Source organism: Corvus kubaryi, unplaced genomic scaffold, assembly GCF_017639235.1.
Source record: "Corvus kubaryi isolate FWS band 111438036 unplaced genomic scaffold, C.kubaryi_AGA036_p1.0 71, whole genome shotgun sequence".
Classification (NCBI taxonomy): Eukaryota; Metazoa; Chordata; class Aves; order Passeriformes; family Corvidae; genus Corvus; species Corvus kubaryi.
Window position 1 is genome coordinate 491,813 of NW_024582059.1, and position 22,801 is coordinate 514,613.

The 22,801-nt window shown below is 42.5% G+C and overlaps 2 protein-coding genes across 6 annotated transcripts in view; both read right to left on the reverse strand.

Moving 5' to 3' along the window:
- The window catches only part of DNAJB14 (DnaJ heat shock protein family (Hsp40) member B14), a 28,154-nt gene extending 10,988 nt beyond the window's left edge, over nucleotides 1-17,166 (reverse strand). Inside the window, exons 1-4 of one of the 4 annotated variants that reach the window (XR_006019856.1) lie at nucleotides 16,844-17,160; nucleotides 11,037-11,211; nucleotides 1,324-1,469; nucleotides 505-613 (exon numbers count right to left, since the gene is read on the reverse strand). Coding sequence is in view for 3 of the 4 variants with exons in the window: in XM_042049492.1 (XP_041905426.1) it covers nucleotides 1,324-1,469; nucleotides 11,037-11,211; nucleotides 16,844-16,976 (454 nt within the window). In the remaining variant the exon portion in view is untranslated. Of the gene's footprint in view, nucleotides 1-504; nucleotides 614-1,323; nucleotides 1,470-11,036; nucleotides 11,212-14,997; nucleotides 15,129-15,865; nucleotides 16,013-16,843 lie in introns of those variants that run through there. The other 3 variants (XM_042049493.1, XM_042049492.1, XM_042049494.1) reach the window with 3 other exon arrangements.
- Nucleotides 17,167-18,369: 1,203 nt separating this feature from the next.
- On the reverse strand, nucleotides 18,370-20,611 carry LOC121674990 (histone H2A.Z). Of its 2 annotated transcripts, XM_042049921.1 has the most exons (5): nucleotides 20,419-20,611; nucleotides 19,991-20,068; nucleotides 19,490-19,603; nucleotides 18,915-19,044; nucleotides 18,370-18,763 (listed from the first exon to the last, which is right to left on the reverse strand). In XM_042049921.1, the coding sequence occupies exons 1-5, from the start codon at nucleotides 20,419-20,421 to the stop codon at nucleotides 18,702-18,704; spliced, it is 387 nt and encodes a 128-aa protein (XP_041905855.1). In that variant the 5' UTR covers nucleotides 20,422-20,611; the 3' UTR covers nucleotides 18,370-18,701. The 2 variants fall into 2 exon arrangements, with proteins under 2 accessions (XP_041905855.1, XP_041905853.1); XM_042049919.1 differs by lacking the exon at nucleotides 20,419-20,611 and having other exon boundaries at nucleotides 19,991-20,116.
- Between the last annotated feature and the right edge of the window lie 2,190 nt (nucleotides 20,612-22,801).

Sequence of the window (22,801 nt, forward strand, 5' to 3'; positions counted from 1 at the left end):
ATTATTATGAAATAAAAACTATTATTATGAACTCCTTTTCTCAGATGGATGTCAAAAACTGATCAGACACCTTTAAAGGAAAACTAAACCATGAATTTACTCAGCCATACAGAAGGATTACATTAATTTCAATGCAAGAAAATGCTAGCTGTCATTAAATAATTTTTGGTCAACAAGATTCCCCTACAAATTTTTCTGTTCATTTACTCATCTGGTGAAGAACCAGAAAATGAAATTAGGCTGAAGAAATCAGACTTGTACAAAGTGCTCATTTTAAATAAAATATTAAGGAACTGTTTTTTAACATTTTCAAGATTATTTAAAATGCTATTAACAAGGAAGAACTATTTTATTCCTAGGGCCTGAGACAATTTTATAAGAATAATATCTTTTTTTTAGATAAAGACATCACATAGCTGTATTATATGAATTAATAGCAATCAACTTCCCTGCTCTGCTGTATCTACTTTTCAACTGGAATTGTTAATATATTATTATAATTACCTCTTATAGTCTGTATCAGAAGTCTTGCTCAGGACTTTTTTTTTCTTTTTTTCCCTCCCCAATTTAAGTGTTTTATCCGAATGATTTTTTCAAATGTCTGCATGTAAACCTCGCACAGGAGAAAAATAAAAAGATGTACCACAATCAGATTGCTTATTTATGCATCACCATTTTTTACAGATTCACATTTTTCTTCATCTGAGATGAAGGTGTAGTTTTCTTTAAAAAGCTTTTCTTCAACAATTTCCCTTGTGCAGGGCTAAGCTGAGCAGCCTTAAACAAGGTCAAGTCAGACTGTAAATTTTACCTAAAAAATGGTCAAAGGCAACTACTAGTAAGGCATGTTTGAACTCAAGTGTTTTTGTGCAGAAAAAGTAGTAAAACTACACACATACAAGAAATTCTAAGGAAGAGGTAACTTAATGTGGCACGTGATTCAGTAAAAACTGCATTTTCCTATCAAGGATTACTTTCTTTTTTTCTAGCTCAAGTACAGTAAAGCTTCAAGGTAGTAAAATTCAATGATTACATTAAATCAACAACAGTAAAAAAGTGCAGTTGGGTTTCACAGATCAAGTATTTGTTCCCTGTACTGAACATTACAGTCAATTTTCTGAAACCAAGCCCTACTGCCAAAGTCCATGTTATTTATCTATACTTCATGACAAAGGTCAAATATTTTCTTGAATAAAAATGTCAGTTTAACAAATAAAAAATACATTTACATTTGTAAAAATACAAGTGACCAATGCAGATAAATATGTTTTAATTGGATGAAGTTTAATTATAAGAGAAATTTAAAGTAAAAATGGTTTTTACTTTTAAAAGCCTCTGTTGCTCCAGGTGCATGGTTTTTGTCTGGGTGGAATTTCAAAGCAAGTTTTCTATAGGCCTTCTTTAGGTCCTCTTCACCTGCATCCTTTGACACTCCAAGGACTTCGTAATAATTTTTACATTTCTTTATACTGCAAAATAAAATGACGTAAAACGTTGCAAACAAAAAGCTGTAAAAGTAATGTATTAATGAGGTCATACATTGCACTGGTGCATTATATTACATCTTTTGCTTTCAATAGAAAATATTTTTAAAATATCCACTCTAGAAACAAAGAATGTTATTTTTCATTAAAAACTCACTATTGAGCTTATTATGTACATTTCTCTTACCTCTACTTTAGAACTACCACAATTGTAAGAAAGGGTTTCAGTTTGCAACTAGTGTAGCATTTCCTCATCCACAATTATATTAATATTGCTGTTAATAATGCTTAAAAAGAAGGTTCCAAATTGACTTTGCAGAACTAGCAGGTAGGAAAATCTGTCTTGACTGTAAACAGCAAATGCACTTCAGTATGAAGGATATAAAACAAAGCAAACAATGCCTCCCTTTCTCCAAACAAAAGTCAAATCATATCACCACTCAAGCATTCATTTTTCAGGGAATAAAACACGTGAGAATGTTTCTGCTGCTGGGAATGTACCTGCATCTTAATAATCTTTCTATAAGTGTTTATGTAAATTCAAAGACAGCAGCTCCAGCAATTACATATTTAGCTCATCTCATATAATCAAATGTAGCATTTCTTAGAACTTTGAAAACTCAGAAATATTCTTTTTGTAGGCTGTCTCATCCAGACAGGAAAAACACAATCTGGAAATGATGTAATGATTTGGTATACTTTACAATAGCCCAGAAGCAAGAAAGAGCAGCTACAGGAGAAGAGAGAACATTAATTCTATGTGGGCAGGAAGAACTGATCAAACCAGTAAATACAGCTTAACAATCAAACCAAGTTACCCAGGTAAGAATTTAGAAAGTTAGAAAAGGCTGAATCCCAAACTTGCACTGCAGAAATGAGGCACACTGACATTGGGTGCATACCAAAAGAAATGGGCTGGTCTGAGCAAGAAATAGAAATTACATCCATAAATACTTTAAAAGCTTCGTGTGAGTCTCTTTACATGGCTGTAATTGTATCTGCATTCTCCTAAATGCACAAATTTGTATGTAAATATGGGTTTAATGTTGCCAAGACTATACACAGGGCAGCCAAGCAGAAAACAAGGGGGCAAGCAAGCCTTTGGCATTCTCATGAAGGAAGTATGGGTATCCTGTAATTAAGGGAATGTGAGCATCACAAGTACAACCACATGATCATGTGTGGTCCTTCCTACTCCACAGATTGATCAAATCAAGTTTCATTTGAGGGGTCCTGCTTCCTGTGTTCAAATACAGGAGCTTTTACGGAAGCCTTGGTGTAATGCTCACAAGAGCACTGAATTGAATGTATGCAGGCAGCTGCCAACACAAACATCCTGTGAAATAAATATAGCTCATTATATTGAAGTAACATTTAATAAGCTCCAATTAGGAAGTTGATAGACCTAACTAAAAAGAACACAGTGAATCCATCAAGGAAGGATGGAAAGAAAATACAATAAATTATACTCTTGAGTACAGGAAACTAATATTTTGTAATCTGCACAAGCAGAAAGAATTTCAGTGTAGTACAGATTCCTTAATCCACAGCCTCAATACCTGGATGACTTATGAACTGTACCAAGAGCAGGTAGCTTTATTTAAATGTGTAACAGTATCAAATTAAGCTTTTATTTCATGAAATTGCTATCTCAGCATCCAATCTAAGTTCTCTTCAATAATTCAGTTTCTGAGTTATCTGTTTGTGGGACAGACTCTTCAGAACTCTGGTTGATATAAAATTACATAGCAAGCCATCAATGTTTAGCAAACTTGTTACTTTTTTAGCATTAAAACTCTGGTGTGAAACATTCATTCAAGTGTTTCTAAGCACTGTGCATCCTCAACAACTCTCTCCCTCAACAGCATATGGTCATTTTTAATGAAAAAAAACGGAAAAATGGAAGTTTATTTATTTGCAGACCCAATATACATTTATTTCACTCTAGGATGCCAAGAGGAGAAATATGGGAAAAAAAAGAACAACGCAATAGTTGCCAACCTGTTCTTCTAACTCCCCAAAACCCACTTGAGAGTTCCCTCCTGTTCACAACCAGTGGATGTTCCACAGTGGACAACCGTCACGGGAGAAGCAGCAATGTTGGGTATCAACCAGCTGTTCAGGTCAGCATGTGACACACCAGCTTCCAACACCACAATCTGCTTAGAGACAGTACATCAAACCAGAGCTGCCTCCGATGATGAAGTGTAGGGAGAAACCTGCTTTGTGGGTCATACAGCACTTGCCCTCCAAAGGATTAATGCAATCACCTCTGTGAAATAGCTATCCTGAACCTGGCCCACAAATGAGGTATTGTTATTATCAAGAAACGTGTTCAGACAAGGTATAACACATTTCTGTTTTTTCTTTGCAAGTCTTTCCTAGTGGTAAATTACAAATGCAAATGTGGAACATACATATACATATGGAAATGTTGCAGTTTAGCAGGACTTTGGATTAGGCAGATCAAGCTTTAAAGCTAAAAAACATTATATGATTCTACAAATGCACAGGAGCCAAAAACCATACCTACGCCTGGAATTTTCAGCAGCGACCTTATGTTATAAAGCCCTTGCTACGCTCGGCCATTAGCCAACAGTTTTACACCATTGCTTGACCACTTCAAGGCAAAAAGCACCTGGACTGTGACTAGGTAGCATCTTGCTAATGCAGTTTCCTCCTGGGAGGGCGTCAGTGACTTTTGCCAGGAGGTTCCTGACAGAGCACAATTCAGGGCAATCATTACAGGGTAACAGCTCCATTTTTTCCCCCCTCAGCTGAGTCCATTTGAGTTTTGCACCAAAACTTGCACTGGGGATGATGAGACAAGCAAAGATGATTAGAAGGTGCTTTCCAATTAAACAAAGTTATCAGTGTTTGTGATGTACTCCCGAGAGGCAAAACTTTAATGCATCACAAACTCAACCTGGTAAGTCAGTTTATCACAGGACAAACTGTGGGATCACCACAACTCACCAGGACTCAGGTCATACACAGCTGGGCAGCCACCAGGCTTCTCTAACACACTGTTGGAGCACAAAGCCCACCCCACCAGGGCCTGAGATGCCTCAGCCCTCCTCATCCTTTAAGAGATGGGGATCGTGGGCTTTGCACAGAGATGCTCCAAGTCTTCTTCCCCCAAACTCCACTCTCCTGATGAGAAATTTCTCTCCAGCTGCTGGAAGCTGTTGGAAGCCATGGCCAACTTGATCCTTGTCCCTCAGAAGACATAGACCTTTTTGGATCTATTCCTCACCTCTTTTCTCTAGTAGACTGACCTCTGACAATCCTCACTCAGCCAGAATCCCTCATACGCACCACTGAATTACCCTCTGGAGACCTGTCATGGGAAAGCAGGTGGATGGAAGCATCCACTCCTTTCTCACTTCTCTCTTATTACAGGGCACACAGATCAGCCAGTAAAGGCAGGGAAAAATTAAAAGTAAAACCAGTGGAGGTTCTGGAAAAGCTCCATCACTGATTTTATTGCTGGCTTTTAACTGCACCTGAAACCCCTGCAATGCTCTCAGCATGAACAACTTTCTGAATGCTGCATTTCAAATTGTTGTTTGTTTGGTCTTGCTGCCCTTAAGGCACTGCAGTTCCTACTGCTAATTTTCTTGCATATATAAGCGCCACACAAATGTTTCTTTTTAAAATTATAATGTACACATAACTTGCTTACTAACTGCCCATTTTGTATTGGATGGGTTATTTTTGTTGTTCTTTATTTCTGGCTTATTTGAAGTTTGGTGTTTTCACTTACGCTTTGCTTGGGGTTTTGGTTTTTTGTGAATTGCTTTTCTTGTATTTTTCATTCCTGGTTGGATCACTTCTGTATCTGAATTACTACCAAATTATTTTTGTTGTTCAGGTAATTTCTCTCCTTGTTGAATTGTCAGTCCCCTGCCAACACCTTGGCACTGTCCTTCTGATGAACAGATTTGCTGGCTGTTCCTGAAGTAACGCCTGACTTTTACAGAATAGACTTCTCAAACAGCATGAGAGCAAGTGATGGCCTACATTCATCCCCAGTCTGTTGGCAGAGGTATCCCATCAAGACTTGCAAAGCTCCACTACCCCAGCCTGCAGCTGACAAGGCACCTGCAGCAGAACTGGCCAGCCAGCTTTAAACTGCAGCACCAACAACTCTGCTGGATGCTGGGCTGCTCTCCATGCTCTGACGGCTGACAGCAGAGGAAGCCCTTCAGGTCCTGAAATGTCTGTTTTCACCTGCAGAAACCCTGGGGCTACCACCACTGGTTCTCCCGTGACTACAAAATGATGTGATCCTGCTGCTCTGCTTGTCAGATCACTTTTCAAATCTACAATTCAGATTATGTCAGCATTGCCATCTTTTATCAGATTAACAAAAGCTATCAGAGATGCTTGCATTTCTGTATCAAATATCTGCACCAATGCACAATCATGAAATTTGGAGTATGATGAAGTATTTCAAAGGGTCTCCCAAAGCCTCTGCCCACATGCACAGGAACAGCCCAAAAGGCAAATATTTCAACCAGAAGAAGCTTGTCAAGGGAGCCACAATTATTTCAGCCAATGGTAATCTGAACTGAGCAGCGCAGTGAGCAGCAGTGTGAATGTTAGTGACAAAGAACCCAGCAAGAGGAAGATATACTGCCTTCTGATCCTAGAGTTGAGCAGAAAAACACAGTAAAATGCAGACCAAAATCTATACAGGTCAAATTTCCAATTATGCCAGAGAGCCTGATGCAAATGGTATCTTGCAGCTGAGTTGGGAATGTGCCAATCACAGTTTGGGTGACATAAGCGTGACCTGCAAGAAGTGCTCTAGATAGGGAAGAGAAGGTCACAGCATCGTCAAGGAACTCAAGCTGGAACCAGCATATTCCTGGTTTCTGAAACAAATGCAGCAGAAGTCCCAGCTCTCTGTTGCACTGACAGATTGAACAACACAGTAGGTGCCTGTCTTACTAGCTTGCTCTTGGATGTACCTGATCAGTTTGTTTCCACTGCGTGTATTATATGAAAAGTTCAAGGCTGTGTTGAACACAGCATACTTTTCCCCAGGTTTTATTTAAGCTTTTATTTTAGTCACGAGTTTTCTGATGAAGTCCATCATGTCTTCTGTGCCACTTTTCTGTGACAGGCTCTATGACTATGATTTTCACCCTAATTTCTCAACCATTCAACTGGATATTTCAACAATTCATGGCAGCTCTACAGCCTAATTAAAGGCATGGCCTGATTTCTTTGATTTGTTGGTTTGTGGGTTTGGTTTTTTTTAACACACTGATTATTTTTAACACACACTCTTATTAATCCACTTCCAGGTAATTATCTTCTCAACCCCAAGCTAGAAAGAACAATATGTCTCTTTTTGCTGAATTTGCAAAAGTCTCAGCACAATCCCTGGAAAAAGTCCGTCACACAACTTATACTCCTAGTTTGATCCATGAAATGCTTAGAGGCAATTTTTTGGTTCACTACATGAATTCAAATCAAGCTACTGATTATTCCTGACCACTACTGGATTACACTTAATCCTGCCTTGCAAGGTTTCTACAGAACTCATGCCTCTGTTAGTTTGTTTTGGTTATATCTCAAAGACCCATATACAAAATTTCATTCTTGTGCTTTCTTCCAAGAAGCAGGCACTGGCAAGGCAGGAAAAGCAGTATTCCACCACAGTTTTCACAAGACAACAATCCAAATTCAACATACTACTAATCATGGCAGATTTCAGATGTCAAAAAGGCAATATGGAATATATGCTATGGCTTATTCACAAAAAAAAAGAGACCAAAGAGATCAAACACCATGTCAATTTTAAGATCAATTAAAGAGAGCCTTATAAAACATACAACATACATATATATGTAAATATATATATAAATGAGAAACTTTTTTTTTGAAAATCATGTAGCAGACAACAGATAATACACACATCACAGCATAAAAAGAAATGGGAAATATTAATACACAGAAGACAAATGATCCTTTTGTTTATATTTCATGCTAGTCCACAAGAAGGGTATGCACACTTGGTACGAGTGGGCAGATACAATGAACAGGATTTGTTTAAAGTAATTAAGAACTTTGGTAACTAATCCTGGTCAGTACTACCTCAGTTACTTTAAGTGAACTAGAAGAAAGAAGAATTTACATTTTTACAAAAATGTTTTATTTCTTTATTTCAGCAAAAAATGCTACTAACATACATGAAACAGTGAAGGAATTGCTTTAAAGCAAAGACCACAAAATCTAAAAGCAAATTCTTCCTTTTTTTCTGCTGTGCACATGATCCTCACACATTTGTCTTAAACTGACATTGCCTGGGTAGCTTTCAGTTGCCTAGAGACTTCTAGGGCGCTTGCTCTAAAAAGACATTAAGTCTACTGTGGGTCCTAGTGCATTTCTGCGAGTCTCCTGTCAATATCTCCCACATGCAGGTCACCCAAGGGTGTTAAGGCAACTTGATCCAGTTCTCAGTGACAAGGTAAGAATCACTAAGAAAAAGATGCACGTACTACAGATGGTATTTTCAAAGCATTTCCGTTTAAAAGCAACAAAGTGCTGTGGTATCTCTCAAGCTTCAAACTGTCACACAGAAAGAGCGAGCATGGCTCTCACAAAGAGCAGCATTACCCAGCACTTATGCAATCAGAAGAAATATGTTACACCTTACGCTTCTCCCTGTTGAGCAACTTGCAAGCTCATGTAATACTCTACAAAACTGTTATGGTAACTTGCTAGTGATCAGTGTCCCCTGTGTATGTGGAAGAAATGAAGCCAGCACAGAGGTGCTTGTTTGTACTCATACCTACTCACATTACTAGAGCAACTCTGATGAAAATTAATGCAGCTAAATTAGTTACATTACTCCAAGCATGTCTTCACTATGCTTCTTAAATCTGCTGTCACAAGCAAATTCAAAATAGCTGGACAACTCCAGGAACTCTAATCAGTGATCCAAGCCAGAGAACTCAGAGTCAGTCCCCCTGTCTGACAGCTCACTAAAGCTTACAACAAAAGCATTGGAAACGGCGTGGAAGTGTATTTAAAGCAGGAGCATTTTCCTTATGTCTTCCTTTAGTTACTGAACCAAGAACTCCTAGAGGCAAGAATACTTGAGGATAACGACCACCTTTCGAATCATGCACGTGCAAACCAATTTTGTTTGTCCAATATCAAATTCATGCCGAGTGTCAGAATTCACTGAATTTTGAAGATTTTGCTACCTTGCTGTCTACAAACTTTTTCCCTTACATGAAAAAAAGACAAAAATTGGGCATGAAACACTGTTTAAAACCATCTCTTCTCACACACTCTTTCTTTAACCAATTCAAACATCTGAAAACCATTCCACTGTGGTACAGCAGAAGCATACGGTGGTGACAAGCCCTTTTCTCTAAAGAATACCCTCCACAGAGAGGCATGTTTCATTTAATTGGAAAAATGTGGGGCCTGACTGAAGCAATATCATATGCTGCCTGTCATGTTTCCAACTAGAAAGCTCATTCTCACAGCAGTTTAAACATGAACTTTCTCTCAGTTATCATCACTGAATGTGTTACATTTTTCCATTAAGTTTTAGCCCATTGTTTGTGTTTAATTCTGTTCTCCTTGGCAAGGCATACATGTTTTTTAATTCTTAACCACAAATTTTTGAAGTGGTTTGTTTATGTCATTAACTAACAGCATGACAACCATTTCAAAACTTCCAAGATGAACAGGAAACTTGCTCTGTTGATCACTGCACATCTAAACAAAAATTCAGTCTCTCTCCAAAGGTTCATGAACTGCTGTATTAAAGGACAGCAGCTTACCCAAGCTAAGGTGAAGATACTGTTTTAACACGATTTTAAGTGGTATGTAAAACACTAATAAACATGGGTTGTTCTGTAAGGTATTACAGTTGCTTATTTTGCAAAGATCTTGGTAGGTTTTAAAACTCCAATATTCAATATTCTTGAAGCAATGTTGCATCAAGATTATCCTCAATGTGCAACTTCTTGAATATCCCTAACTCTGGTCTTGATCTCAACTGGATTAAGTTTATATTGCATCTAACAAATCCCTTCAAGGAAGCAATACCCAATACCACAAAAGCCTACCAGAGAAAAAAGCTGGCTCTACAACACCATTTCAGTCAAGACAAAGTAAGCAACATACCTTCTGGTGAAACAAACAAACAAACAGAGAGCTCTTGCAGGGAGCCTGATGTCAAAGCAGACTGCAGCTCAGAATGGCACGTCACAAGTGAGTGACTACTGGCACTAATAAAGTCCTCTTTGCAGCAGCTTTCTGGGAGTATGTTACATATCTTATTTTGACCTAAACTGCATTTTATAGAGAACTTCTTTCTGGATATTTTGTCTCACACATGTGTGTACACAAACACACTCTGCATTCATTTTAATAGTTGATATAAGGTGGCCAAAAACGTACAGGCTTATCCATGTTTTACTTTAGATGTATCACAAAAGGCAGTAACATTAATTAAGCAGAGATGATGGTAAATGAAAAGTTCTAGTAAATAACATCAAGAGGATAACCATGTGAGAGCTGCTGCTGTCTACCTGCCTGAATGCAGAGCTTCTCTAGCAACAAAGAAAAGCTACTTGTTTCCTCACTGTTAGCACAGCTGAACAGATTATAGAACTTCAGGAAGATCCCAAGATAGTATCAACAGTAACATACATTTCACAGATACACACAAAAAAATCCCCCACAAATTTCTGTTATGCACAACAGTTCATCCAATATATACAAACTAGGAGACAGGCACCTCTTGATTTCCCTTCAAGCTTCCTCAAAAACACTGGGCCTAGGCTTATCTGAAAATACAAGGGTTTGAGGCATGGAATTTTGGAGTGGCTATACCCATATTTCTTTAGCAGAAACCCAGCGCACATACCAAATTTTTTCTTGCTCCTACAGCCAGCAAGTGTGCAGTGATAACATGACTTAAGAGCTACTTGCTGCAAAATGACATTTTTATAGACCTTTGTTTCTTTTCAAAAATCCTTTCATGATGTCACCTCTTCTTAATACTATCAAGCTGCACTAAACAGAGTTTATACTGCAACTCGGACTATGTGTTCCAGTGCTTCTCAGACATCTTTACTTCCAAACCAAAATAATTTTAACGCTTGTCTAAGACCAGCCTGTACAGCAGGATTAGCCTGAAATCAAACTTTAGGAGTGAGCATGTATTTTATGTATAAAAATATTTAATAGAAGCACTGTCCTGCAAGTTGTACTACAGAATTTTCATCACTTCTTCCATTTACCATGAGATCTACTTAATAACTATTTTGAGTATTATTTTTACATAAAGTAGCCTTGATAGTTTAAAGAAAGGAGTAGCATCTTTATTGCAGAAAGTGACAGTGTCTCATTCGGTGTTTAAAACCAGCAAAACTCTCCTCTTCCTTCTAGTCAAAGTTCAATAAAATTAATCCCTCTGAGCTAATCTCGAATTTCTGTGGCTCCTTCAGATGCTAGAGCTGAAAGCATAAATACATAATACACAGAATGAAAAGCAGTGACATATTTAAGCCATACCTTAATACTCCTTCCATTTGGTCTTTGTTGTAGCCTTTTCCACTTTCACCTGCAGCAGTTGCATTGCTCTCCTTCGTGCTATTGGGCTTACTTTGATCACTGCTACTGGCTGGTTTTCGGCAGTAAGCGCCTCCCCCAGCAGTACTTCCATTCTTCATAATAGCTTCCAACAAAACTATAAAAACAACAGTATTATCATAGTATCATTACAGGTATTAGTGATTAAGTCAGGGCTCCCAAGTATCTTAAATGAGAGCACCACATTACAAGACTAGCTGCTACATCCTCCTTCCTTATTGATTGTCACTATGCAAATGTTTCTGAAGCCACTCTAGCAATTCCTTTTCATGGCAAGACTATGGAAGAGTGTTTCAAAATTAGTGACTGGACTCCTCCCCTCCATCTCTGCCAAGGTAATGTAACACTGGAGAGAACTTGTCCAGCTGCTTTCATTTCTAGATGTTTTTCAGAGGCACTGAACCTGTGCCTTGGGGTGAAAACATCTGAACACCTGAATAAGCAACTGTAAATTGAAGAAGAGGAACTAACCTTACACTCTATAGAAACTGCAAATTATTCCACACAGAGATCAAGCCCATCTCCAAGACATTTCAGTTCCTATAGTACATACCTATCTGTAACCTGAGTCATTAGTGCCACAAACTGACGCTCTATTCCTTCCAGGCAGTATCAGCTGAAATTCAAACCACTGTTAAAATGCCACAAAAAGTCAGGACCAGTAAGTACATCCAACTCAAGACCTGAATCTTGAGAACCAGTTGGCTTTTGCTAGTTCTTGAAATCCTCTTTCATTCCATGTCCCAGCAGATCCCAAATTTAGCAGTCTTAATAAACATTATACACAAAGTCTGGTTTTTCTTTCTATATATAAGCCTGTATTTTGGGGGTATCTGTCTTACCAATGAACCAGAAACAATACTACTCTAACATAAGGGACTGCACACAAAGCATAATATAAATCAAAGATTATTAAATAGTCCTGCTTTCCTGAAAACAGATTCCTTCAGAGCAAGATGGCAAACTACATAGGCCAAATTTGTTTCACAAAGAAAATTAGTTACTATCTGCATTAAAAATGCACTAATAAAAACTGCTAAGGAAAAATATCCCGTGCACTGTGAAAGCATAGCACTTTCTTCTAGAAATCCAGCGGGAAGAATCCTTAAGAATTTTCTCCTAAATTAAAAAAAAATTCTCCTCTGCCTAGCATGGTCTTTCTCAAGAGCAGCAGAAAACTGGGATCCTACACATCAGAGCTTGTATCTCACAGGAAAGAAAAGTGGTGCTTTGTTGAAAAGGAGAGTGATCACTTCTTAAAAACTCGCCACTATTTACTTTTACATTCACTTATTACTGAATAGCTACACTCAGCCTGAACAAGAAAGTCAGCTGACTTCAGAGCTGGTCCTGTGCTCTGCCCATCTCTGCAAGACTCATGGATTGATCAGATCAGGCTCTTTACTGCAGATATAAGGAAAAAACTAAGCTTTAGATCTCTACTTGTAACTGAGGGGATGCTTTCACTACAAATGAAATCTGGAGCTTGAAAACAGGAGAGCTACAGTTGCATTATGGATTATAACTGAAGTACATATTTAATATTTGCAATACTTTATTCTAATATCCTCCATTGTGGCATATAAAGTTGTGAGGTAAATGAAGTAATAACAACTCCAACGAGGTGACCAGGTCTGCAGATTAAGAACTAATCAAGAGCAGAGCTTTGAACAGACAGTGCCCTCAGAATGAAGCATTTCAGTCCAAATGTGCTCCAAACAAGTGCTAACAGAAAACAAAACAAAAAAATAATTACATTTCTATCCAGTGAATATGGCATTTAATAATGGTATCACATAGAATCCTATTGAACATGTGGCACTCTTGAAATAATGCTTACTCAAAAGTTTTACACTTCCTAGTTTTATATTGGTATTGCTCTAGAAATTTCTCATCCCTGCACCAACATTTGTGCAGAACCTGTGGGAGCAGAAATGGCAGAAACACAGGCATGGGCAACAGTTTGCATTTTTAACATCCAATGTCTCTTCACAGCAAGTGTAGCTCTAAGTCTCTTAATGAACAGGTTTGGCTGCAGTATACTTTGAACATTACTAATCACCTTCTCAGACCTCATAACAGAGCTGCATTGCTGAGAATACAATGCAGGATGCTTAACAAAAATAAAATTCAAATACATCAGCGTGAACTTCTTAAAATAGCAGGACACAGCATATACAAACATACTATTGTTCTACACTGAAAAAGAAAACCACACCAAGGGTATAGGGCCATTGTTTTCTTCAAATAAAAGATACAGTTGAGATAGTCAGAAAAAAATCTGACTCCTCCATGAATTGCTGGTGGTAAAACCAGCTGTTAGAATTGTAGTACTAACAGTGTACTAAAGAAAACTTCTGTTGTGCATCTAGTATTTCAAAATAGGGCACACAGGGAACCAAAGACTTATTTTGTTAGCAGGTAACACAACAAATCTTATCTCTGATTGTGTCTGAAGCCTCTCTTGTGTGTACTATTACCTGCTGTTGAATGAAAGATCCTTGGACTACATTTAATTCCATTATGCATTGAACATGACCTCCCCACACACTTTCGCTAATGGAAGAACTGTTTAATTCAGAATTTGTCCTAATGCAACAACCTAAAAACTAAGCTGACATGCTCCCGAAAAATTTGTTTTTAAAGGCAGCATCAGAAACGGGGCAAGAAAATCTTAAGAGACACTGAAAAATAAAGTTTTCTTTAACATTGTTTTCTGCCTTCAAACAGAATGGCACCTAAGTTTGAAAAGGACATCTTGTCCTTTGTTATCTTTAAATCCACTCTTAAAAATCTTTTCCAGAAAAGCGATTAGGTTCCATTCAGTTGCAAGATGAATCATTAGCAAAAATCAAAATCAACCAATTTTTTGAACAGCTGAAGCGTAAAACGATTTTCTAGCAAAGAATGACGTCAACATGAACACTGCTACTATGAAGTCATTAGCTCACTATCATTAAATAAGCACTGACCTTACATTTCACACTAGTAAAGCCTTAAAATAGCACTGCTGCAGTCAGCGTATTTCAGGCAGAAGCTTTGTTTAGCAAAACCAAACTTCACTGACGACTGAACTAGTGCTGAATGCCCTTTAAATGTAAATGTTGCCAAAAGCAGATCACACATAGTATTGTTTTAGAGACAATAGTTAAAACCTATTCTCTGTCCTTTTGTAATCCACTATAACATCAGGAGGAGGAAGCTCCCATCAGTAAAAGATTCAGCATTACCATTCTCATTGCTTTTATGACTGACAGAACTTCATTTGTGAAATGGTGGGCAATTGTTCTCAAAATGATGCTAAAGGTACAACATATGAAGAATCTGCAGCTTCAGTGAGAAATTAGTTCAACTACCTTCTAACCCACACTCCAAAGAGAAAAATAAGTGAGCAGAGTGACAACTGGAGCTGTACCACATTGTCCTAGCACCATATAAAACCAACATATTATGACTGTAAAATAAGAATTTGTGTTAGAACTAAATGGGCTCACAAAAGCTTAACTGCTTCTTTCTCTCTGGTATGTGCTATCACACATTTTTAATTATGAATTATGGGTTGGATTTTTTTCTTCAAGTGGACTCCCCACTAAAAGGTGTCAATGAGAGCAATTTAATTTGTTCTTACCCAATGTAAAATGCCAGTTGTATTTGTTGCACACCTTCCAGAACCTGTCCTGAAAAAAAGACATTCTGTGTCCTTGCACCTTACTGCACTTTTATGAGTGCCTTTTAAGTGCCTCAAACTTTAAAACCAAAATAAATTCAATGAGTTGGTGTTGTTTTCAGAGGAAATGAGTTTAAAATACTTAACAACCTCCACAGCTAGAAAACTAAAGCACAGAGACTTACAAGTCTACAGAGTCTCCTAATTTCTAAGTACCTAGTTCAAATCAGGCCTAGGGCCTGAATTTTTTCAGGAATATTAGGGCATCTGCAATTCTCTTTAGCTTCAGATGGAGTTTTAACTGCCCACCAGTTCCACAAATCAGGCCCTTGTTTCAAGCTGAATACCTGAAAAACAAAGCACAAACAATTAGCTGGTCACTAATGGAAACGGAGTGAACTGACTTATTTAACACCACAGAGAAATTCTGTGAAGCTTCTCTTTAGACACAATTCCCCAGATTACAGCCCACTACCACAAGGCCATCTTCTTTTCCCCAGGTCTGTGCCTGCCTCATTCGTGATTGACTTTGCTAATTTCCACAGTGAATGAAACAAGTGTCCTACAGACAATAGCCTAATTAGCCATCTATTTCTTGCACTGAATACTTTATAATGGTGGTTATGTAGTGGCAGTCCTACTTAAAAAAAAAACCCCAAATGCTCAAAACAAATCCGATGAAGATTTTTTCCTGAAAGCTACTCTAACTCTTATCTTTGAGATATAAAATTATAATAAGCTGTGTGAAGCAGATGAAGCTATTTGCTCTCCTTGGTGGAAGAAGCTGAATTGAAATCCTTTGCCTTCCTGCCTCCTGACCAACACAGATTCTAAAAAGCTCGAAGATTTTCACACATGTCATGTTCTCAAGCCACAGAAACGTAGGGGAATATGGCAACATCCATGCTGTCTTGCAGGAGAAAAAACAAACACTTGAACAATTAAACACTAATTTAAAAAAAAGCGCTGGTGAGACCTTCATTTATTGTTTGCATATAAAAAGTAGTCATGAGATAAGAGGCCCGAAAATATTCACTGCATCTTCTCACAGCAACTTCCAGTCAGGATTTTGCCTCAAACTTACATTCCAGAAATGGCAAATACTGAGGCCTTTAAGTGGTACAGCACACTGAAGTTGTTCCTACTCCTTCTACAGCATAGACCACGTAAGTGAGAACCAGAGGAATGCAACAAGTCCCTGCTGCGTCCAAAGGTGTTTTGAACTGACTTCTGGCACTGTGTGACAGAAAGACACCAAGACAGGTAACAGTTCTACATACACTGAAACCTTACTACTGTTCCTTTAAAAAAATTATTTCTAAACACCTTTTGCTCAAAAGATGCTAAATATTTTTCAAGTTTTTAGTACAGAATAGTCAGAAGAGCTAATTAAGTTTTAGAGGAAGCCACATATTCCATTTTCTCTAGAAAAGGTAAACCTGTGTGCAATTCCTGCGTGGCTACTGTACAACCAAAAGGGAACCGAATCCAAGAAAACCCAAACCACAAGTATATTTGAGAATGAAGACACAGTCCACTCTGGAGCTGCAGCTCTCATTGCAAGCTGTTAGAGAGGGGTAATTCACAGTGACAGAAGAGAAGCCAACCCAGCCTGTCTCGGCCTGGGGCCTGACATGTCCTGATGTTAATCGGGGCTAAGCCTCGTCTGTATGGCTGCGTTTATACTGATGGCTGAAGGGAGGAGGGGGAATGCAGGCGAGGAGCTGGGTCGGTCCTGGGAGACCCCCGCTGGCGCCGGGGGACGTAAACCCACTGCTCCTCAGCGCCTCACGCCAGTCACGCACTGGCGGGGGGAAGGCAGCTGCCCTGAGCCCTACTCCTGGGCACAGACTCCGGCCTCCTTTCCCAGCCGAGCCGCGCAGCCCGCCAGAGCCCCCGGGCTGGTTTTGGGGACCGGGTCCCGCTCGCCTCAGCCTGCAGGGCCCCCCCAGAGGAGGCCCCCCCCTGCGCCCGCCCTCCTGCGGGCCCCGCGGTCGGTCCAGGCTCGTCCCGACGGAGCCGGGCCGCGGGCAGCGGGAGCGGGGAGGGGGCCGGGCTTCACCTCGGGCCGTCTCGGTCGGGTAGAGCTTCTGCGCCTTGCCCAGGAAACGGAGGGCGCGGTCGCGGTTCCCGGCCTCCAGCGCCTCCCGCGCGATCCCGATGCACTTCTCGGCCTCGTCCCGGTTCCCCTCCATGGGCTTCTCCTTCCGCCGCCTCCGCCCGCCGCAGCGCAGAGAGAAGGGGCCCGAAGCCAGAGCGGAGGCGGGCGGGGCGGAGGGGCCGAGAGCGGCACGGGGCGTCAGGCGGGGCTCCGCTCACTCCGCAGGGCTCATCCCGCCGCTGCCCCGGCGCTGCCGCAGCCCCAGCGCGGCGCTCGCCCCGGCGCCAGCCCGGCCGCCCCTTCCGGGCCCCGCCGCGCATGCGCCGCCCCGCCCGCCCGCGGCTCCGCTGCTGCCCGGCCTGGAGCGCATGGAAGGGCCGGGAGTGCTGGGATCGTCCCAGCCGGGAGCGCAGCCGCCCGCACGGCCCCGGGAGGGAGCGGGCTGCGATGGAAAAGTACCGTGCGCGCTGCCGCAGCACTGCAGCCCCGCACAGAAGTAAGAGGAGCCCACGCGGTGCCACTGCTTCCCGTGCCCTGACTATGCCCTAAGGTACTCATTAGCTCCTCGTAACGGCTCACTGTAATTAGTGACAATTACAACCCGGCAAGGACTGCTTAGCCGCGAAGGAAGCAGTCGGGTGCTGATCCAGGGAAGCACCGCAGCGCCAGAGGAGTGCAGTTAGCACAGGTCTAACCAGCGTCTCCGATCTAGGTCACCGCCTTCCAACTACAGTGCTGCAGCAGAGATTATTGTCTGCAAGATCTTAGGGACGCACAAGAGCCTGTTCACAGCAGAAGCATCTCCATTTGCAGTACTTCACTGCTGCCTGCAGTTCTGGAAGGCAGGGAGCTTGTCACCTCCAGCCACACACAGTAACCATTCCCTTCCACCTCAACGAAAGGAGGTTTCCCTCACCACAGCAACCGGCAAGGCTTTGCTGTACGAAATGAACTGGCAGAGTGGAGGACAACTGAAGGTGTGACCAGAAACCCCTGTAATCCACTGCTACTGAGGACTCTACTGCCTGACAGTTTAAAGGCTGCTGCAGTACTGCCGCTGCTTTCATGGATGTCTGTCCAGAGCTTTTGCAAGCTGAAACAGTAAGAGGGGCCAGGTCCTAATGTGAAATTATGTGAAGCATGGAATTTCAATATCCCTTCGCCTTATCTTTCCCTCCTCTATGACAGACCCTTTTCCTCTATGAAGGCTGACATTTGAGTATGACCTGGCCTTAAATAGCATTAGCCTTTACATGACAACTTCAGCACACATCACAGCAGGTTCAGCTGGGAAGAAATGTAGCTTTACAGGACAAAGCCCTGTGCCCTTTTTTACTACATTTATTTACTAACGGCAGTATTCGCAGGCTGCAATTCAAGATGCCCCAAACCCAGAAGAAAGGGTTGTTAGTTACATGCTCTTGGAACAACTTCAAGAGCTGCACAGTGGAGACCACATATTTTCCAGTTAGTGGAAAAGAGACAAATCACTCTTGACATAACATTTATTATTTCCACTCTAGTAGATGAAAAGTCTGTACAAAACCAAACATTTCCTTTACTTAAACCAATCTAAAAACAGTCAGCTCAATTACAACCCACTACAAACACAATAGCTTCTTTGAAGCCATGGTAACACTTAAATACGGTTAAGACTTCAATGCAGAAATTTGGTTTGTTAGAAAGCTCAAGGGAGCTTTAGCTTCTCAAAGTTAAAAAAAGGCAAAATCGTGTTTCACAGATACAGTCCACTGGAATCACCAACACTGGACAAATTAAGTACTTCAAGTCCTGAGATAACAAGGAATCCTGGCATCCTTTAGACAGTCTTCTGTTGTCCTTTCTTGCCAATGAGGGACTTGTGGATATGTGGTATTACACCTAAGAAAGAACAACAATTAAGACCATGCTATTTCTTTTCAATGATTTCCCTAAACTTCATGCTTCAAATGAAATGACAGTACTAAGGAACTTCAAATCTGTGACAGTTCATGCCACCCAAGTACCCACAAACAGCAAGCAATTGACATACCACCACCAGCAATTGTTGCCTTGATCAGAGAATCCAGCTCCTCATCTCCTCTAATGGCAAGCTGCAAGTGACGGGGAGTGATACGTTTCACCTTCAAGTCTTTGGATGCATTTCCTGCCAGCTCCAAGACCTGAGAAAGACCATTTTTCATCAGTTACACAATCAAGTGAGACCAACTGCACAGTCTTAGCTGTTTAATTCTCTGTTCCAAATACACTGTCACTGTTGGTGACACCAAGAGAGCACAATGAGTCTTTTGAAAAGGCTCCTCCTTTGGAGCTCTGAATTTAGTTTTCCCAATAATAGAGTGTTTTACAGCAGGTATGACATGCTGGAATAGCCCATTTTAGAAGTTTTTTCACACACTGCATTTTTCCTGCAAGTCACAGTGCAGGATCTGCACAAAATGCAAAGGATTTATATTTAATGGTCCTCTGATGATGCATGCACTTAAAACTGTCTCAAAGCACACGGAGAGTTCACAACCCAGTCCAAACTGTCAGATACAGTAAGCTCTGGTCGTTATGCCCTTTGGGAGTTGACCAACTTGCTTGCACTCCTTGCAGGAATTTTACCTCAGCTGTCAGGTACTCCAGGATTGCAGCACTATAGACAGCGGCTGTGGCTCCTACACGCCCATGGCTGGTTGTCCTAGACTTCAGGTGCCTATGGATGCGGCCAACAGGGAACTGGAAAATAAGAGAAGTATGAACAGGCTGTGACAACAGAAAGCCTCTGCACAAAACCACATCCGGGGCAGCAGAATCCCAGTGGCAGAAGCACAAGCTGCATTTCGAAACTTGAGAATCCAGCTAAGACACTACATGCCAAACTCACATCAGCAACTTCACAATTTTCAGCACAAGCAGTAGCAATGGCCACAAGGGAATTATTTTCCCAGCTGCACAGATATGCAAATGTCTAAAACCGGCCGGATATTCTAAGGTCTGGTTTGCTATCCTTACATCATTCCAAACAACAGGCAGACAGCAGAGTGTGAAGGTTTCACACTGTACAGACCAACAGATGGAAGGCCAGCCTGACTGCCACTCATCCACGCCCCAGCCCCTGCTCACCTGCAATCCAGCCCGTTGAGAACGGGAAACTGCTTTGGTCTTGGTCTTCCCAGAGTCCTTCCCAGCTTTCCCGCCAGCCTGGCAACGCCAAGAGAAAAGCAGGAGCTGACATCCCCCACCGCGCATGCGCCCCCCCCCCCCCCCCCCCCCCCCCCGCACAGCGGCACAGGCGGCTGCGAGGCGCATGCGCGCCGCCCGCCGCACCGCGCAGCACAGGCCGCTCCCCGTGCGCATGCGCCGCCGCCGCTCCCCGGCCCCGGGGCGCTACTGCGCGTGCGACCACCCCCCCCCCCCCTAACATCGCCTCCGCCCTCCCCCCACTAAGCCCGTGCGCGCTGCCCCCCCACCGTCAGCAGCGGCACGGTACTGCACCGCCCCGGCCCAAGTCACGGTCGTCCACCCCCCGAACGGCCCCCGCGGCTCCTCACCATAGCGAACCGGAGCGCAGTGTCGCGCAGGGGAAGGCTGAGGCAGAGAGCGTCCCGCACGCACCGAGCCCAAGCGACAGCACCAACCTACCCCGACCCGCCGCGATTCAAACTGCGCCCACTCCCGCCTTCCCCCGGCCCTTTATATCCGCACCGCGCGGCCGCATCCGGGAACCCCGGCCCAGCCGCCAGCCAATGGCCACAGGCGGGGCGGCCGCTCTGCCCCAGCGACAACCAATGGCGGAGCGGGGCGGGGCCGGCCGCGCGAGGAGGGCAGCGGGAGCGGCCCCGCCCCCATTTAAAGAGACAGGAGCGCTGAGGGGGTGTCTTGGTCCTGTCACCCCCGGTGTGGGGGCTTCTCCAGCTTCAGCCCCCTCACAGGCGCCGGCAGCCTGCGCTGGGGATGGGGCTCCGTGGGGTCACCGGCGGGAGAGGCCCTGCCAAGAGTCACTCCACTCATTTACCCGGGGTTCTTTATCGCCAAGTTCCGCTCCGGCTCCGAGCCTCGCCTGTGTACTCAGATCGCGCCAGAGCCGCCGCACTGCCGGCGAAGCCTTCTTTCCGCAATGGAGTTCATTGGCTTTGTGTGCTAAGCGCCCCAGGAGCAGCCTGAAGGAGATTATCTTCTTTCAGGGTTTGGGATGAGGGGCTCTCACACTGCGCTGCCGAGGACACGAGGCTGCCCAGGGGCGTCGAATAAAGCTCCCATCAACTCTTCAAGATTCCGGGGCTGGGGAAGTGCCAACAACTCTACACACGTGGGCTGCTTTTTATTTTTACCTCTAAGCAGGGGATGCACCAATACCTAGGGCCTCAGACTCCTTTGTGGTGCCAGGTATTTCACAAACTACAGTTAAAAGCAGTTTATCACGAATTCTATTCCAAGTGTAACAATCAATGCAGTGCAAATTTCCTCACCTTGGGCACTTCGAATCCCTGCCTGTGTTTCCCTAAAATGAAGCCTTAACCTCCTTGGTTTTTCGGGGTGCCATTTTCAGTACATTATCATTTAACCTCAGAGCTCAGCTTAAGGGTGTTCTTGGTTAATCCAATTCTTTCAGCTTCAAAAAAGTAACAATTCACTGTGCTCTTCCAGAACACTGTAAGTCTGTGTTATCTGAGCGATTTGCAGTCCATTTGTGAGCATGCAATGAGCTCAGGGAGAAACCCTGGCCCTTAGATGGCTGAATAGCTGTTCAGAGGGAAGATGAGCTGGATCTGTCATGCACTTTAACAATCTGATCACAAACCCACCACTTTAGCAGGTGTAGCTTGTATTTCCTCTACCTTGATATTGAAGGCTCCTGAGCACAATTACAACCAGACATTTAAAAGGAGGTAGAGCTGAGGGCATAAGGCTCTCATGAGGATTCTGGCCTTGCTGTAACTTTTCCACTTTTTTCAGGTCTACAACAATTCAAATACTTTAGGAAGGTTTAAGACAGGAGGATATGTGCTGATCCCTAGAGCTTCACTTCAAGGTCTTTCGAGCTGTTCACGGAACTAGTAAAGATTTAAAACTTTGTGGCTCTTCTTCTCCAATGTCTGACTACAAATACTTGGTCCCCTGGCTACAAAGGACTCTGCTTGAATCTCTGTGCAGCCTAAGGCCACATCATCAGTGCCTTCAGCGCCCAGTTTCAGTCGGGCATTTAGTCCCAGCTGCTATTGCCTCAGGATGGGGAGGCCTACTTCCAGGCACATTCACAGAGAGGCAGGACTGAATTGAAAGCAGACACTCCTACATGCAGGGATCTGGCAGTTTGTTTTTATGTAACTGTCTGGTGCTTCTGTCTATTTGAAGCATCAGTTGTTTATATTCTCCTTCAGCAAGAAAGAAGATAAGAGGGTTTGAAGAATTTTGGGGGTTTTTTTAAGTTTAAAAACAAACCTCAACATTTTACAAAAGCCTGCAGAAGTTAAGATTTCATTCAGCATGCTGTTTAAGAACAATTTCTGTTCAAAATCAAGAATCCATTTGCCCTTTACCTTGCAGGAAAAGGGAGCCAAGTTGCAGCCATAAGACCCCTGTGGGAACACCATTCAAGATGTAGGAAGAAAAAAAAATATTTTTCTCTTTGGTTTCTGTCCACAGAAGTGCTAGGAAGAGGAACAAAAAGGCCTCCTATGAGATGGAGATAATCCCTGCCACGGACATTCCCTGGTTCACACGTGAGCTTTCCCGACGGCTCCCTCTGGCTGCGCGCTTTCAGCTGCTCGGAGCTCCTTATAGCCGGGATTATGCAGGCAAGGCAGCCTAACACCAAAGGTTAAGCTAAAGCAAGGATGTATATTTACCATACAGATCAGGTTAGGGACATATCAGGTAGAGTACATGAAACTAGCCTCAGATCACCCTATGCCAGCTAACATGACTCTCTCA

Coding starts and splice junctions, on each gene's coding strand:
- LOC121674990 (XM_042049919.1), bottom strand. CDS start 20,116: ATGCGCGGTGGGGGATGTCAGCTCCTGCTTTTCTCTTGGCGTTGCCAG. Junction 19,604..19,990: donor CTCAACGGGCTGGATTGCAG/GTGAGCAGGGGC, acceptor CTTATTTTCCAG/TTCCCTGTTGGCCGCATCCA. Junction 19,045..19,489: donor TGGAGTACCTGACAGCTGAG/GTAAAATTCCTG, acceptor GGTCTTTCTCAG/GTCTTGGAGCTGGCAGGAAA.